This window comes from Hylobates moloch, unplaced genomic scaffold (genome assembly GCF_009828535.3).
Source record: "Hylobates moloch isolate HMO894 unplaced genomic scaffold, HMol_V3 SCAFFOLD_6, whole genome shotgun sequence".
Lineage (NCBI taxonomy): Eukaryota > Metazoa > Chordata > Mammalia > Primates > Hylobatidae > Hylobates > Hylobates moloch.
This window is the reverse complement of record NW_026652281.1, coordinates 26651079-26669322: the sequence shown is the minus strand read 5'-3', so window position 1 is coordinate 26669322 and position 18244 is coordinate 26651079. Positions and strand designations below refer to the sequence as shown.

At 36.7% G+C, this 18244-nt stretch overlaps 1 protein-coding gene across 1 annotated transcript in view; it reads left to right on the top strand.

Annotated features, from left to right (window-relative positions):
- The first annotated feature begins 15586 nt into the window (after positions 1-15586).
- Positions 15587-18244, top strand: part of SRFBP1 (serum response factor binding protein 1) — a 64657-nt gene continuing 61999 nt past the window's right edge. Inside the window, exon 1 of the mRNA XM_032156584.2 lies at positions 15587-15716. Within this exon, the coding sequence (XP_032012475.1) occupies positions 15681-15716 (36 nt within the window). The 5' untranslated portion in view covers positions 15587-15680. The remainder of the gene's footprint in view (positions 15717-18244) is intronic.

Genomic DNA, 18244 nt, shown 5'->3' with positions numbered 1-18244 from the left:
CACCCTAGTTTTACATGTGACGATCCTGAAGTTCAAGATGAAGTGACTCTCCCAGGGCCACAGCAGTAATAAGTTTTCATATTGGCACTAGACACAGAAGCATTCTGATTCCTAGTCCATGGCTCTTAAATCTCTAAAAATTTTCTGGGCAGCATCTAGCTATTCATCAAATTCTCAATCTCAGAAAGGTATCAACATGTCAATGTAGAATTATTTTCAGATCTTTGTAACATTGAGTCAAAAAACCAGTTTAACTTGGAGTCCCTTTATAATTATCTAAAATCTGCATTTTATGAGGATTCATTTAATCCATTGCTCAGCCTGCCTTTATGTTCATGCTGACGTAGCTTTTTATCCATCTTAGTGACTATTAATAGTATTCTTGAATATTAAGAAAATCTGACTTTGCTATTTTTTATTAATAATATTCTCAATTTAACCAAGTACCCAATCACACCATGCACAAAATACATGTAGTAGTCCCTGTTAATAGCACAGATATTTGGCTAGATGCGGGGAATAAGATGGTGAGCAAAATCAGATATGGTTCCAACTAATACTGGGCTTAGAGTTTAGTGGGGAGACAGACATTTAACAAGCACAGTAGTGGTCACATAATTTTAAAAATTACAGAAAATAACAGGGCCCAATAAAAGCACATGATGAAGACCTTCAACAAATATTTGTTGAATGAATTATTGGACACTGACCATATATGGGAAATGGTAGACTGATTTGAAGTGAGATGGTAATGTTAAGATGCACCAAATTGTTAAGGGCTTTGAATGGCAGGATAGGACTTTAGACCTTGTACAATAAAATGTATGGATAAAGAGAGTCATTAAAGGTTATAAAATGAAGAAACAAAATGATCCTTTTATGTTTTGGGAAGAAGGTTTTGATGTTAGTGAGAGAATGGCATTGTAGGGTGCAAAACAAGAAACAGGGAGACCAGTTTCCTGGCAATTTTAACATTTTAGGTAAGACATAATGACAGACTGAACAAAGGTAGTGAGATAGAGGATGAGGAATGAATTTAGAAGACATTTCATGGATACTTATGACAGAAATTGGTGACAAATAATCCTTTAAGGTGCCAGGGTAAGATAAATGAGATATTAAAATTAATCAAATGTTTCTGGTTTAGATGACTAAGATTACATCAGTAAATAAGACAGAACAAAGAATAAGTTTCGTAAATAGAGCTGAGGAAGAAAAACAGCTGCTCCTGATATTGGAGAACTGATCTAAAACAGTGTTGTTACAAACTGGTTTGATGCTCAAAACTAGGCCATATTGTTCTGCTCTTGAACATAAACAGTCTCACAGAATATCAACATCAAATGAGGTAACTGAGACCATGATTAAGTGAAACTAAAAAATGGTCATTGTGCAACCACAAAATACCAAATATTCCTTTCCCCAGCTAAAATGAGTGACTGTTTTTATAAACCAATTTCAACTTTATTTTCACTGTAGTCAGCCCTCCCGTATACATAAGATTTATTGATATATTCGTGGATTTTCCTTCTGCTTTCTGAAAGCACCCAATTTAGATCTAACCCCTGCTTCATCAGATCTTCCCCAAAATTACTCAAGCAAACCCCTAATTCTACAAATGCTTTCAAACACCTTCTTACTGAGACCCTGTGTTTCCCTATAGTGTGCATTCTCCCTCATTGAAACAAGTAATAAATCTAACTCGTTTGACTACAGCTGTGCTTCTGGCGGTCTTTGGCTCAAGGTCATTGCATGACAATAGGCCTAATATTAGACAATGTAATCTTTTAGTGTTTCTTGGGATATAAGATACTACTGGAAATACAGTTGCTGTGTCGTGTCATTCATTTTCTTTTGGTTCATTAATTTCTTAGATATATACTTTTCTGAGGAAAATCGTTCTGTAGGAACCTAAAAAGGGACCAAAAATTTCAGAATCGCTTAAGAATCTACTATCAGTGTCTTTTGATAAATTCGGTATACCCAAAAATAAAGCAACCATGTAAAAGGCTAATTTAGATAAAAGTAATGTAAATATCTTTGCATATTAACATACTATAAAAGGTACCATTCAAGGGAAAAAATTAATAGAAGGAGAAGAGGTAATTTTTATAAAAAATTGGAGCAGCGAGGTCTGCTTTTTATTACAAAGATTTTCTAAGCTTTATCATAAATATTGCCATTTTTGCAATTACAGTATGACATTATATGGTAACTGGTCATATATAACAATCTACTGCATAAATAGAATGACTTGGATTAATCTGCTATGTTATGTAGCATATATACAGTTAAAACCTAGCGTGAAAGGTTAAATAGGAAATATTGCCCAACATTTCTTAAAAGTAAAATGCTCCATTGTGATGAGATTATTTGGTTTAATATCACATTACTCTATATCTTTTAAACTTTTTGGGAACAGGGATAATTTGTAGAAAAATCTCGATTTAGGTTAAATATAGGTTCTTAAAACTATTAATGTTTTCCTTTTTGTACTTTTGTAAGAATGTACAAGGAAATTACTTTAGAAGAAAATGAACTTCTATTTAAATGTTGAAATATTTGTATGCTGTGAGTTTAAGAAGTCTTTAATTACCTGTAAGTTTTAGAGAACCATTTGCTTTCCATGACTGTAAAAAAAAAACAACTATGAAAGCATCATTTTAAAGGCTCCCTACAGATTATATTGATTTTCAAGTATATTTAATAAATTATTAATCAAACACAGAAAGTAGAGACATTCCTACATATTGGTGTGTCACAGCACTCCCTAACAACATTACTGTCTTTGTTTTTAAGCCCAAACTTCTGCAGATTTTATCCTCTCCCACAGCCCAGCCCTTGGTACTTCATTCATACCGCTGGTTGTTATGGACACAAACATAGATCAGGGGTTTTCAACCTCAGCACTGTTGACATTTGGGCTGGATAATTTTTTGTTGAATTAATAGTGTCCATGTGGCTAGGTCAGGTATGAAAAAGTCTGGTGTGAAGCAACCACTACATGATGAGGCTTATAGCTTAGATAGTGATACATGTTGGGAGGCAAGAGAGGAAGCGGTCACTGGCTCAGCCAACACAGTCAAGTCTGTCAATCAGTGGCAAAGGACTGGGATGATGATCTCATACTAAAGCGCTCTGAAATCCAGCTTAGTGCCTAAGAGGTCACTGGTGACATTGAGAAGTAGACTTGCAGTAGAGTGGTAACAAGTAGTTACCAAAGTTCAGTGAGCACATTGAGGAATCTCTGTAAAATAATGAAGCAGAGATATCATGCTTGACTATGAATTGGGCAAAATAATACAGTTTCTCTCTCTTACTCTTCTTCTTACTAGAGAAACAGCATTTGATTTCTTCAAGGAGAGACTAGGTGACCTGCTAATTTTACCTCTCCAGGCCATATGTCTTGCCTCTCTCTCGGTCTTGATGGAGAAGTGGACCAATACATTTGTTACAAATCCTTTATTCCTTGATGGACAAATTAAAAATGTTTTCTCCAAACAGGCTTACATTGTAAACCTTAAGTAAAACTATTTATAGTTGAATTTCCAAATAAACAAGTTACTTGGGAATAATATACAAGGATTAAAATTGCAATTCAATGCACACAATCCAGAGTAGGTCTTAGATGTGTCTGAAAAACAAAAAGAAAAGGCTGGAATTTTATTGAGAAAAAGAGAAAAGTTACGTACGTTGCTTTGAAAGAAAGTTCATTGGCACTAGCAGTGTTGAGCTGAGTGAGCGTAGGAGCTTCTGAGCTCTAAGTAGTAAGTGGCAGCAGTTACTATGTAAGGTGTAATCTTAAAGTGACGTTTTTTTCTCTTGAATTGCAAAAATAGTTCCTGGAACAGGGACTTGGGTGTCCTTCCCCATGGCTTCCCAATTCCATTTTAGTTGGGTATGACATGAATGTCTCCATTTTGAATAATCAACTTTCACAATATCATTCACTTTACTTTCTTTCAAACTTCTATCTTTAAGTATAATGCAGCAAAATTTCCTTTAGAGATTACTCAATCATTTACAGATCCATAAATTTCCAAGTATTCTGAAACTTACTTCTATCAGTCTATTAAGATTCATGTATTTTGTTTTTTGCCTTAAAACACTTTATTTCAGTTTTTTCAAATGTTTAATAACTGAAGAAAACTGTCATTTTTTTAGGAGGGACGTGTGTAGAAAATATATTTAAGAAATTAAAAAGGTTTTCATTTCTAGGCCTAACAATGTTTTTGGAGATTTTAGGGGTTTATGAAAAATCCCTTGGAAGCTCTATTCTATCTGTGAAATAGTGTGTCTTCTACTACCTACTTTTATCTGACTAATATCCTCCAGTGGAAACTTTTTCTTCCTATTCTTCAGCTTCCTATTAAAGTGCTTCCTTCCTTGAAAATGAAATTCAAATTCCACCTCTTGTAGGAAGCATTCTCGTCAAACTGCTTGTTCACTGCCCTGTTAGACTCCAACAGTGCCTCACACTCTTATTACAGTACTTAATGTAGTCTATCTTGGTATTAGAATCATTTAAGTTACTACTCTGTAAGTCCACGGTGGACATGGACAATGTCTTCATCATTTTTGTATCTCCCACTGAACCTAGTACAATACTTTGCAAAATAGACACTCAAAAACGTTTATTAAAATGAATCAAAGCCAATCACTACGTTGAAAAGAATCTGAACTGGGTTTTAATAATGTTTTCTGAACTTAACTTTAAATTATTACAGCCTTTGTTGCAATAATCTTGAGCCTATCTTGGGCTAATTGGCAAATAATTAAAATAAGTAAATTGTATATGTGAAGGAATGTATAGTTTATAAGTTATATTACCTCATTAATTATTGATATTAATTAATAAATAATTAGATGAATGGGAATTAATGACATGGTGGCTACAAACTATTAATGTAATTTTACATTCATATCATAGAACTGTTATAAAACTGCTACCAGTGATTTTACGTCAAAAGACTTGGACTGCCCCCTTATTACCTCTATGACCTTAGGTATATTTGTTATTCATAAGACATGAATCCCTCATATGTACCATGCCTATCTCACAAAGTTACTGTTAAGATCAAATGAAATAACAAAAATAACAGTAAATTATTTAGAGGTAAATATTCATCAAGAACTCTATACTGTGTTTTCATTTAAACATCACAACAATCCTGTGAGATAGATTATCACTCCTATTTTCACAAATAAAGATGCCTTGGCACAGACAGCTTACATAATTTCCCCAAGATCATATAGCTATTAAGAGGTAGAATTAGAATTTAATATCAGATAGTCTGATTCCAGAGCCAAAGCTCTTAGCCAAAATGTTAAATTGCTAAGTACATGTTAGCTCTATCACTTTGAATTTTATAAAACTTGGCTTCATGACATTAACTAGCTATTGAAATTTTTAAGATATAAAGTTTCTAGAATAAAACTTTCTTAGATTTCCTAGAGACATAAAGTAACAAATCTAATCAAAATGCTCCATAAAAATTAAAATGCAATTTATGCCAGAAATATGTTAGAAGATTGATTTAGTAAAGCTATTAGCTTAGTGACTTCTCAACTACCTGCCTCTTATACAGTAGCTGTTTACACTCTTTAGTTTGTTATATATTTTTTAAAAACAGAATCTTAAATGAATCCATTAGTGTTTCACTTAGACACTTTATTATTGCTTAGTGACTTACTTAAAATCAAAATTTGAAACCTTAAGGTGTTAATCCTAAGCATTAAATAAATACAAGACCTAGTATATCCATCTATTTTCTAATTCAGAAAATGCTATCACATATCATATTTAGATTGCTTTCCTCAACATCTGCAATTTGGATTACAATGTGCAATTTGGAGAACAACACTGCCACCCAGGGGATAGAGGATTGAAAGTGCAGAGTCAAAATAAAATTTTAGAGCAGTGGTACTGGATTGCAGATGAAACACTCAGTTGTGCTGCAATCTGCTGTGAGCTGAATTACTAACAATAGTTCACATACTAAAGGTCGTAAACAATATGCTATAAAAAAGATAGGATTCTCAATAATAACTTCTCTTTTATCTATTCATTTAAGTAAAAAAGAAAAATATAGAGCTACATCTACTTTCTTAGTAATGGCCCATAAGTTTCTAACAGCTGCAATACAATTAGAACACATATGGGAAAAATGCCTTAAAAAGAAAAACAACATATCAAAGCATTTAAGGCCTCTAGTAAAATAGAAAAAAAATACCTGGATTTGATTAAATTATTCACCATGAAAAACACCAAATACCATTTTAAGTTGTGAAATGTTAAAGCTCTTCCCATTAAAGTCATGAAAATTAAGGGATACTCACTATCACTGTTATTACTTGCACTGTTAATACATTTGTTTGAAAATTCTCATAAATATAATCATCCAAAACAAAATAATTGTTATAAATACTGAAAGAGGTAATTATCTTTCTAATAATATCATTGCAAACTTAAAAATCCTTCTCACTTCCAAAAAATAATTGAAAAAGTGATTGGATAACATACACAAAAAAATTCATGATTTATAGTTTGTATCTATATTGGCAATAACCAGCTAAAGTATATGGAAATGAGAGAACATATTCCTTTCACAATTGCAACAACAACTATGAGACTAAACCAAATCTTATTTGGTTTAAAAATTAATAACACATGGTGCAAAATTTATAAGGTACAAAAGGAAGCATGGTAGAAACACTTTACCTACATTTACCCAGCTCCTGACTTCCCCTGTAAAGAACAAAGATACTATACAAACAAGTAATTGTGGTTTGTGTGTGTGTGTGTACACATATCTTCCCTCTTAACACACACAAACAATAGCATACTATTGTGTAGTGATACTTGATTTATTCATTACGCAATATATCATGAAAAGCCTTTCACTCCAATAAAGAGCTGATTATTCTTTTTAATGGATTATTAGTCAGTTACAGGTTGATGGACAAGTTCCCCCCAATCTTCTATTATTACAAACACTTACATACTGAATAGCTTTTTACATGCATCAATAATTTGTACCAGTGTAATGTTACCATATTTTTCTAGAAGTAGAATTGCTAGTCCAAGGGTAAATGTATTTATTTTAACAGCTTTATTGAGCTTTAATTGACACACAATTAACTGCATATATATATATACAAAGTATACACTTTGATAAGTTTTGACATATGTATCAACTGTGATAGCATCACAAATTGATACGATGAACATATCAATTACCGTCCAAAACTTCCTCATGACCATTTGCAATTATTTTTCTGGCATCCTTCTATCCCCTCTCTCTCACTTCTGCAGGCAACCATTGATCTATTTTTGTAACTATACATTAGTTTGCATTTCCTAGAATTTTATATAAATGAAACAATAGTGTGTACTCTTTTTGTCTTGATTCTGCCACCCAGCATAATTATTTTGAAATTCATCCATGTTGTAGTGTGTGCCATTGCCTTCTTTTACTGAATGATGTTTGTGTGTGTGCATGTGTGTGTGTGTGTGCATGTGTGTGTATGTGTGGGTGTATCATAGTTTATTCATTTGCCTGTTGAATAAAGTTTTGTATTGTTTTTATCATTTGGCTATTAAAAGTAAAACTTCTCTGAACATTTAAGCACAAGATTCTGTATGGACACGTACTTCCATTTCTCTATTAATCTAGAAGAGAAGGCCTAGGTCATATACTGGAAACTTCTTAAGAAACTCTGTCTCTAAATTGTACCAGGTTACATTCCCACTAGTGATGTTTGAGAGTTCCAGGTACTCCACATCCTACTTGGTATGATCAGACTTTTTATTTTAGCCATTCTAATAGGTATGTAAAGAAATCACATTGTGGTTTTCATTCGCATTTCCCTGATGTCTAATTGTGTCTGGAATTTTTTGTATTTTTAGCAGAGACGGGGTTTCACCGTGTTAGCCAGGATGGTCTCGATCTCCTGACCTGTGATCCGCCGGCCTCGGCCTCCCAAAGTGCTGGGATTACAGGCATGAGCCACCGCGCCCAGCCCCAAGGGGAGGCGGCTGAGGCCCGGCGTGGGCGGGCCGGCAGTGCTGGGGAACCTGGGCGTACCCTCCGCCGCTGATGGCCTGGGTGGTAAGCCCCTCACTGCCCAGGACTGGCGCTGGCCGGCCGCTCCGAGTGCGAGGCCCGCCATGCCTGCGCCCACCCGGAACTCGCGCTGCGCGCAGCCTCGATTCCCGCCCGCGCCTCTCCCTCCACACCTCCCTGCAAGCAGAGGGAGCCTGCTCTGGCCTGGGGAAGCCCAGAGATGGGCTCCCACAATGCAGCGGTGGACTGAAGAACTCCTCAAGCGCGGCCAGGGTGGGCGCCAAGGACGAGGAGGCGCCGAGGACGAGGCTGAGCAAGGGCTGCGAGCACGTTGTCACCTCTCATAAAGATGCTGAACATATTTTCATGTGCTTATTTGCTATTCACATATCTTTTAAGAGTGAAATATCTGTTCAAATATTTTGCCTGTTTTCTTAACTTTTGTGTTTGGAGAGTTCTTTACATAGTCAAGGTTAAAGTCCTTTATAAAATATGTAATTTAAAAAATTTTTCTCTCCATGTGTGGCTTCTCTTTTCACTATCCTCCCAGTGTCTTTTGAAGAGTAGAAGTTCTATTGTTGATTCAGTCCGACTTTTTAATGTATTTTTATATGGATTCTGCTTTTTGTCTAATATCTTAGAAATTTTTGCCTAACCCAAGGTCACAATATTTTTTTCAATTGAAAAGATTTTTTCTTAATTTTTTGTATTGTTAATTTTTATAGATACATAGTAGGTGTATATATTTATGGGGTACATGAGATATCTTGATGCAGGTATACAATGTGTAATAATCACATCAGGGTAAATGGAGTATCCATCACCTCCAGCATTTATTATTTCTCTGTTTTATGAATGTTCCAATTATACTTTTAGTTATTTTTAAATGCACAATAAATTATTCTTGACCATAGTCACCCTGTTGTGCTATCATATACTAGATCATATTCATTCTATCTACCTATATTTTTGTACTCATTAACCACCCCACTTCCCCCATCCACTACCCTTCTCAGTCTCTGGTAACCATCATTCTATTCTCTATCTTCATGAGTTCAATTGTTTTAATTTTTAGCTCCCACAGATAAGTGAGGACATGTGAAGTTTGTTTTTTCTATGCCTGGCTTATTTCACTTAACATCACGTCCTACATTTCCTTCCATGTTACTGAAAATAACAGGATCTCATCTTTATTGCTGAATGTATTTCATTGCATGTACGCATCACATTTTATTTATCCATTTATCTGTTGATGAACATTAGGTTGATTCAAAATCTTGGCTATTGTGAATAGTGCTGCAATAAATATGGAAGTGCAGGCATCTCTCCGATAGTCTGATTTCCTTTCTTTTGAGTATATACCTAGCAGTGGGATTGCTGTAACATATGGTAGTTCTATTGTTAGTTTTTTGAGGAACCTCCATACTGTTCTCCATAGTGGATGTACTAATTTACATTCCCACCAGTAGTGTACAGGGGTTTCCTTTTCTTCACATTCTCACCAGCATTTGTTATTGCCTGTCTTCTGGATAAAAATCATTGTAACCGGAATGAGAAGACATCTCATTGTAGTTTTCATTTGCATTTCTCTGACAATCAAGATATTGAGCATCTTCTTATACCTGTTTGCCATTTTTATGTCTTTTTTGAGAAGTATCTATTCAGACATTTTGCTCATTTTTAAATCAGATTATTAAATTTTTTTCTACTAAGTTGTTGGGGCTTCTTATATAGTCTGGTTATTAATCCTTTCTCAGATGAATAGTTCCCAAATATTTTCTCTCATTCTGTGGGTTTTCTCTTCACTGTGTTGATTGTTTCCTTTGTTGTGTGGAAGCATTTTAACTTGATGTGATCCTATTTGTCCACTTTTGCTTTGGTTGACTGTGCTTGTTGACTATTACTCAATAAATCTTTGTTCAGACCAATGTCCTGGAGAGCTTCCCTAAAGTTTTCTTTTAATAGTTTCATAGATTCAGGTCTTAGATTTAAGTCTTTAATCCATTTTTATTTGATTTTTATATATGGTGAGAGATGGGAGTCTAGTTTCATTATTCTGCATATATAGATCCAGTTTCCCAGCAGCATTTATTCAAGAAAATGTCCTTTTCCCAATGCACGTGCTTGGCACCTTTGTAAAAATTGAGTTCACTGTAAATGTGTGAATTACTTCTGGGTTCTCTACTCTGTTCCATTGTTCTGTGTGTCTATTTCTGTGCCAGTACCATGTTATTTTGGTTTCTATAGCTCTGTAGAATAATTTGAAGCCAGATAATGTGATTCCTCCAGTTTTAGTCTTTTGTTTAGGCTAGCTATGGCTATTCTGGGTCGTTTGTGGTTCCACATAAATTTTAGGATGTTTTTTCTATTTCTGTGAAAAATGTCATTGATATTTTGGTAGGATTGCATTGGATCTGTAGGTTGCTTTGGGTAGTACGGACATTTAAAAAATATTGATACTTCCAATCCATAAACATGGAATATCTTTCCATTTTTGTGTGTGTCCTCTTCAGTTTCTTGCATCATAGTTTTTCTTGCATTGTAGTTTTCATTGTAGAGATCTTTCACTTATTTGGCTAAGTTTATATCTAGGTATTTAATTTTATTTGTAGCTATTATAAGTGGGATTACTTTCTTGATTTCTTTGTCACATGGTTCACTGAACACAGAAATGCTACTGATTTTTGTATGCTGATTTTGTATCCTGCAACTTTAATCAATTTATCAGTTCTAATAGCTTTTTGGTGGGGATGTTGTTTTTCCAAATATAAGATCATAAAATCTGCAAAACTAGGATAATTTTACTTTCTTTCCAATTTAGATGCTCTTTATTTCTTTCTCTTCTCTGATTGCTCTAGCTAAGACTTTCATTACTATGTTCAATAACAGTGGTTAAAGTGAGCATCCTTGTCTTGTTCTAGATCTTAGCAGAAAGGCTTTCAGGTTTTCACCAATCATGATACTGTTTCTGTCATGTGGCTTTTATTATGTTGAGATATGTTCTTTGTATACTCTGTTGAGTTTTTATTGTGAAGGAATGTTAAATTTTATCAAATGTTTCATCAGCATCAGTTAAAATTATCATATTTTTGTCATTTATTCTGTTGATATGATGTGTCATATCAATTGATTTGCATAGGGTAAACCATGCTTGCATCCCTGGGATAAATCTCACTTTCTCACGATGGATGATGTTTTAATGTGTTGTTGAATTCAGTTTACTAGTATTTTGTTGAGAATTTTTGCATCAATGTTCATCAGAGATATTGGTCTATAGTTTTCTTTTCTAGACGTGTCTTTGCCTTTAGTATTAGGGTAATATTGGCTTCATAGAATGACTTTGGAAGTATTCTCTTCTTTATTTCTCAGAATAGATTCAGTAGGGCTGTTCTTAGTTCTTCTTCAAGTGCACAGTAAAATTCAGCAGTGAAGCCATCAAGCCCCAGGCTTTTCTTTGCTGGAAAACTTTTTATTAAGGCTTCTATCTTATTACTTGTTACTGGTTTATTCAGCTTTTGGATTTCTTCGTGGTTCAATCTTGGTACATTGTATGTGTCTAGGAATTTATCCTTTCTTCCAAGTTGTCCAATTTGTTAGCATGTAGTTTCTCATAGTACAAAGTTTTTGTCCTATGATTTCTTCTTGAAGTTTTATAGGTTTTACATTTAGATATAAACTCAACCATTTTGAGTTGTTTTTCTAGGTGGTGTTACATGTGGGTGAATGTGGTGTGTGTGAACACGTGTGTGTTCCATATAGGTATCCAATTATTCAGGCACAATTTGTTGAGAAAACTAACTTTTCCTTACAGAATTGCCTTTGAAACTTTCTTAAAAATCATTTGTTCATATATGTGTGAGTATGCTTTTCTTAATTCCGTTTGCTAAACATCCATGTTTAGTTGTAGTCTAGAATTGTATGAATAAAACTTAAGTGCAAAATGAGAATAATGGCAGTAATCCAGCATGTTACATAAGAGATTACTTTGACTTCTGTAATCACAGAAGATTTCTCAAGGAAAGTGGGTGTTATGAACTGAATTGTTTTCTCCGCCCTTCAAAATTCATATGTTGAAGATCTAACCCCCAATATGATGCTATTCAGAGATAAAAATCTTTAGGGATGTAATTAAGTTTAAATAAGGTCATAATGGTAGGACTCTAATGCAATAGGATTGGTGCTACTATAAGAAGAGGAAAACACCAGAGAGCTCTCTCTCTCTCCACATGTGCACAGCAGAAAGGTCACATGGGGTTGTGGCCACAAAAAAGGTGGCTATCTGCAAGCAAAGAAGAGAGCTCTTACCAGAAACTAATCCTGATGGTACCTTGATCTTGGACTTCAATAATCCTAAATAAATTTGTATTGTGTAAGCTATCCAGATTGCGGTATTTTATTATGGCACCCCAAACCAACTAACACAGTGGGACTAACGCAAGTTCCTCTTGAGGAACTTGACATTGAAAAAGTTGAGTCTCTATTGAATGTGTTTGTGGACCCTTAGTTCCACTATTTGGAGCACTGTAATAAAAAGAAAAAAAGGTCTCAAACTAGTTGCTTTTAATTATTATATCTTTGTCATTTCATACATCTGACAGCATTTAATTGATCCAGGTCAGCCCTCCATGAATAAAACAGGGAGACAATTTGCTTTCTAGATAAACTTTCAACCTAACTATTACCAATACGTTATTATTACTGGAGAAATTGGGCATTTCTTAATGAAAGCCAGTTAGTAGAAATACCTTTGTTACCAAACAAAATAATTTTTGAGATTGTGGCATCAAAAGAGGTAGGAAGATTGACTTGGAGGTGATATATCTGGAACAAATGATTTCATATTAATATTGTGAAAATGGAACAATACTAGTCTCTTGAAAAACAAGAGTATCTAAGGTTGTTGAGAGCTTTTAATATAAAAGAAAAACCAGTACACAAATAATTTCAAATTAAAGTAGACTATCATAAATACTGTAAGTATGACCCACTGGTAGACTATCATAAATACTATAAATATGACCCACTGGTGAGCAAAATTAAACTTATCTTTGGGGATGTGGAAATAATTCTTAAAAGAGATGGATGGAATTTGACCTGGTCTTGAGGAGTAGCACTTGAGAAAGCAGATGTAGCAGAGGAAGCATCATAGCCAAGGGAGACAGTATGGGCTAAGGAGGAAAACAACTAAGCAAGTGCTGATCCTGAGGAGACTGGTGGTTTAAGAACTGAGATTTTAGGGAGCAAAAGAGGTGGTCAAGAGAAAAGACTGCAAAGCTTTTCAGAGTTACAGGCAAATTTTGTATTAATAATACATTATCTGAAGCATTATGAGATCATAATAACTCCTTTCTCCCAAATTCGAAGACAGATTTTCAGTAAAGCTCTCTATTTATCTTGATTATTTGACATTCCTTCCTATGTAGTTATATGCAAAGTGTACACTACCCACCTGGAGCTGAAAAAGCTCCTACACTCCAGGAGTTCAGCTTTAATGACAGAAGGTAGACAAAGGAAACAATTACAATTCAGCGTACGATTTAGTAGTGGCAAATCTACCTTCATGTAACACTAGTCAAACAGGAAGTCAGCTGTTAAATCCATTTGTGTCCAAATAAAGCACCAAACTAAAAGAATACCAATTTCTTTTACCAAATCAGAGCTATTCTAAGTGGAGTTCAGTTTTATGAGTTAACAGCATGGGTTCTGGACAAGGCTGGTTTCTTGGGCAAAGGCTCAGAAGTGGGCCTTGGTTAACTGAGCTTTGGGCAGTCTTGAAATTATTAGTAATTTCATTTTGGAATTTGAGTTTTGTAAGCGAAGTCCAGTGGGATAATGGAACATGTGCCAAGGCCTTGTTGTCTCAGGTCATGTGTGGTCCTGTCCCCAACAGCTCCTCAGGTGGATTCTCTGGTTTCCTGCTCTCCTGTCCCCACCCAGCAACTGCTGCCACCTTGCTCCAGCACATACACTCCTACCTGAGTCTTGGGGCAGGGGTCTCAGGCACCTTTGAGGGTCTGCCCTGACAACCTAATGTCTCTGTGCTTTAGGAAGCATCGTATTAAAAAGTAAATTAACAAACACCATGAAGAGTCAAGAGATACTATGGAAGAAACATTTTTTTTTTTTTTTTTGAGACGAAGTTTCACTCTTGTTGCCCAGTCTGGAGGGATCTTGGCTCACAGCAACCTCCGCCTCCCAGGTTCAAGTGATTCTCCTGCCTCAGCCTCCCGAGTAGCTGGGATTACAAGCATGCGTCACCACGCTCGGCTAATTTTGTATTTTTAGTAGATACGGGGTTTCTCCATGTTGGTCAGTCTGGTCTGGAACTCCCGACCTCAGGTGATCCGCCTGCCTAGGCTTCCCAAAATACTGGGATTACAGGCGTGACCCACCGCCCTCTGCCAAAAGAAACGTTTTTCCTGCATTTTGAAAAAAGGGGCCTGGATTTTCATTTTGCACTGTACCCCACGTATTATGTAGCTGGACTTGAAGTCCTGTAGCAGTGGACAGTCCCAGGCAAGTGACTCTGGGCGAGGCACTTGGTGCCTCTGAAGTCACTTTCCACATCTGTAAAATAATAGTTCAGAGCAGAGTAGCGTGGCTCACTCCTGTAGTCCTAGTTATTTGGAAGGCTGAGGTGAGAGGATGGCTTGAGCCCAGGAGTTTGAGGCTGCAGTGAGCTATGACTGTGCCACTGCACACCAGCCTGGGTGACAGAGAGAGACTGGGTCTCTAACAAAATAATATTAATAAAAGGATAATAATTTCTATCTTGTTGGATTTCTGTAGAGATTTGGAGCTAATTTGTGTAAAGCTCTTGGACCAGCATTTGACACATTTTAATGGTCAATACTAGAAGGTGTTGACAATTATACATTACCTAATTCAAACACACTCCCTTACGTCTCCTATGCCTGCCGGCTAATAAACAGCCATTCCCACAGGCAGTACCAAATGTGTATCCTGGTTTTGCTTCAAATGTTCATTCCCTAAATTTAAACCCTTCTATAGCGTGCAGGAAAAAAAATGTCCGCACCTCAGCTATAATGTGAGGTTGGAACAAAAAGCTGCGAGGATTTAAAAAGGCGTGCTTGTTAGAAAAGCAGAAATCTTCACAAACACTAGATTTAAAAAAATGGAAGCAAAAAATCGTTCATTCAAGTGATCATTTTAGAAGAGCTCTTTCACCGCCGTTCAGCGCCCCCCTAGCCATAAGAGAGAAAAACCAAGGCCAGTACAATGCGAGCGCAGTGTACCAAGAGCGCGCGCGCGCGCGCGCGCGCGCACACACACACACACACACACACACACACACACACACACACACAAACCGAATCTTGAAAAACTAGACGTTACCCAGCTACCAGCCCCCGTCTGGTTTCCATAGGAACGCGCAAATCCGTTGCGTAGCCCTCTGCGCCGGTAGTTGCTCTATCTCACTTCCGGTTTTCCCTTCCAAGCGTCAACTTTTCTTTTTCCCAGGCGGCAGCTAGAGCAGAAGGCGGATGAGTTTTGGACAGAAGAGGCTTCCGTTGAGGGGCGTGGCGACGCAGCAGCGGTCTGAGAGACCCGGTTCACGTGTAGGCAGCGGCGGATTAGATTCCTTCATCTACCATGGCTCAGCCGGGAACTCTGAACCTCAATAACGAGGTGAGCGCCGAGGAACTTATGGGGCTGACTTTGAGGGTCCTCAAAACCAGCTCTTTTGAGACGCGTGGTCAGAGGCGGGCATAGAGGGTGCGGTTGGAGGAACTTTCGTGGTGGGTCCAGGCGAGTTTCCCGCAACTTGGAGTTTGGCAACCGGTAATTTCCCTTTTCGGTCTCTAGGTGACTAAACTGAGAGACATGTGTCGGGCCCCACGAATTTATGTCTGTGGGACTTTGGGAAGACCCTTTAGCCTGTATGTTCAATATTCTCGTCTGTAAAGCGGAACTCAAGATAGTTCGTCCCAGGGTTGTGAGATTAACTGAGATACGTAAAGTATTTGCAAGTGCCTGACCCTTAATAAACTTTCAGTACACATTACTTGCTCCTTATTGCCTGTCGAAAATGAAAGAGAGAAATTAAGAGCTGTAGCTTCTAAGAAATTGCTGGTCTTGAATGAGACTGTATGCTCAGTACTTCGTTTCCGCTTCCAGTTAGTGTCCTATTCCTTTGCTTCCGTTTACAGCAGAACTTCAATAAAGAGCTGTTTATACTTGCTATCCCCAATTCTTTTTTCTGCTTCTTCAGTCCATTCTCATCAGACATTTGTTCTCACCACCGTCATTTCCATAGTGTGCCAATGTCAACAAAATACCATTTCTACCACTTATCCTGGTCTGGTTCCTGCTTCTATTCAACAAAGTAATGTCATCCGAAGTCTTAAAGTAAGCTGGAAACATAAGGATCGAGTAAGGACCTCACAGTTACATACAAAAAGGAAATGCTTTATCCCGTTTATGAGCAAGTCGCTGTTTAGATTACACACAGTAGTGTAAGGGATATTTCATATTTTTTAGTAACCTATACTCAAGAGAGCTAAGCAACACTCACCTGTATTACAGAACAATGTGTGAAGAATGCCCCCAAAAACTAGTAATGCAGAAAAGTTTCCAAAGGCGGCAAAATGAAGTGGGTGATATTTGTCCTTGGTCTTTAAGGATCTTACACAGGAATTGCAGTCAGTGATTCAGGAAAGGGGAAGAAGTCCTTGCAGGCAGACGAACTGGTATAAGCAGGAAAGGGCTAGTAGCAGAAGAACCCGTGGGTAACATAGGGATAGGTAACTCTTCACTGATGGGAACTTGTGAGATGAAGAAGGAAATAAAACTGAAATATATTCTCGACTGCCAGATTAACGAGTCAGGATTTCAGTTGACAGTGGAGTACAGGATGTGCTGAAGAGGGAAGCTGAAAGCAGTTACTATTTACTCATAAACATACGTTAAGCTTATGCTTTGTGCCAGAAAGCGTTTGGTGGGCTCTTTTCCATTGGGTTACCTGTGATGTGTGAAAGTTCAGAGTAATGTCCCTGGGATTTCAACTCCAGGGAGCTTTATCTCAAATTTTGTAATGACTTTGATGATGGAAATGACAGGGGATGAGTCATTTAAGACTCTTTTAACACTTAGCTAACTTCTGTTCTTCTTCAAAACAGTTAAAATTTGACCTTTAGGAAACCTTCATTAACTCCTCTCGGTGTGGGTTAGGTGTCTATTCTTTGTGCACCCAGATTGCTTTCTCCTCTGGAAACACTTATGTAACTGTTTCTGTCTTCCTGTGTTTATGTGTCTATCATGTGTAGCACATATGTTTACTAGGTGATTAAATGAATTTATGAAAGCAGGAACTACACACATCCACCACGGAAGTCTAGTGTGTTCTAATGTGAAAGAGATAAAAAGGACAGAAAAAAGTGGAGATGATGGAGGCTATTATAATTTAAAATTAGTGGGAAAAAGACCCACAAAAGGAAAGAGAGATATATCTACATAAAAATTGAATAACCTACCAAAGAAAAGAAAAAGGGCAACCAACTAGAAAAAAGAAATACAGCAAATATGACAAAGTGCTAATGCCCTTAATAGGAAATACCTCATTGAAATTAAAAGAAACCGTCTCAGAAAATAGGCAGAAGAAATGAATTAACTTCTTTAAGGAGGAAATGTATCTGAAAAATAATTTGAATTTGCTTTCAATCTTTTCACTTCTTTTCCATCACCACTAGAATCCTAGTACAGCTACTGTACTAGCTTCCCAACTACTTACATTGACTCTTCTCAAACTTTAATCTTTTTTTTTATATGTATACTTTAAGTTCTGGGGTACGTGTGCGAACGTGCAGGTTTGTTACATAGGTCTACATGTGCCACGGTGGTTTACTGCACCCATTAACCTGTCATCTACATTAGGTATTTCTCCTAATGCTATCCCTCCCCCTTTCCCCCCACCTGACAGGCCTTGATGTGTGATGTTCCCTTCCCTGTGTCCATGTGTTCTCATTGTTCAACTCCAACTTATGAGTGAGAACATGCGGTGTTTGATTTTCTGTTCTTGTGTTGCTTTGCAGAGAATGATGGTTTCCAGCTTCATCTATGTCCCTGCAAAGGACATGAACTCATCCTTTTTTATGGCTGCGTAGTATTCCATGGTGTATATGTGCCACATTTTCATTATCCAGTCTATCATTGATGGG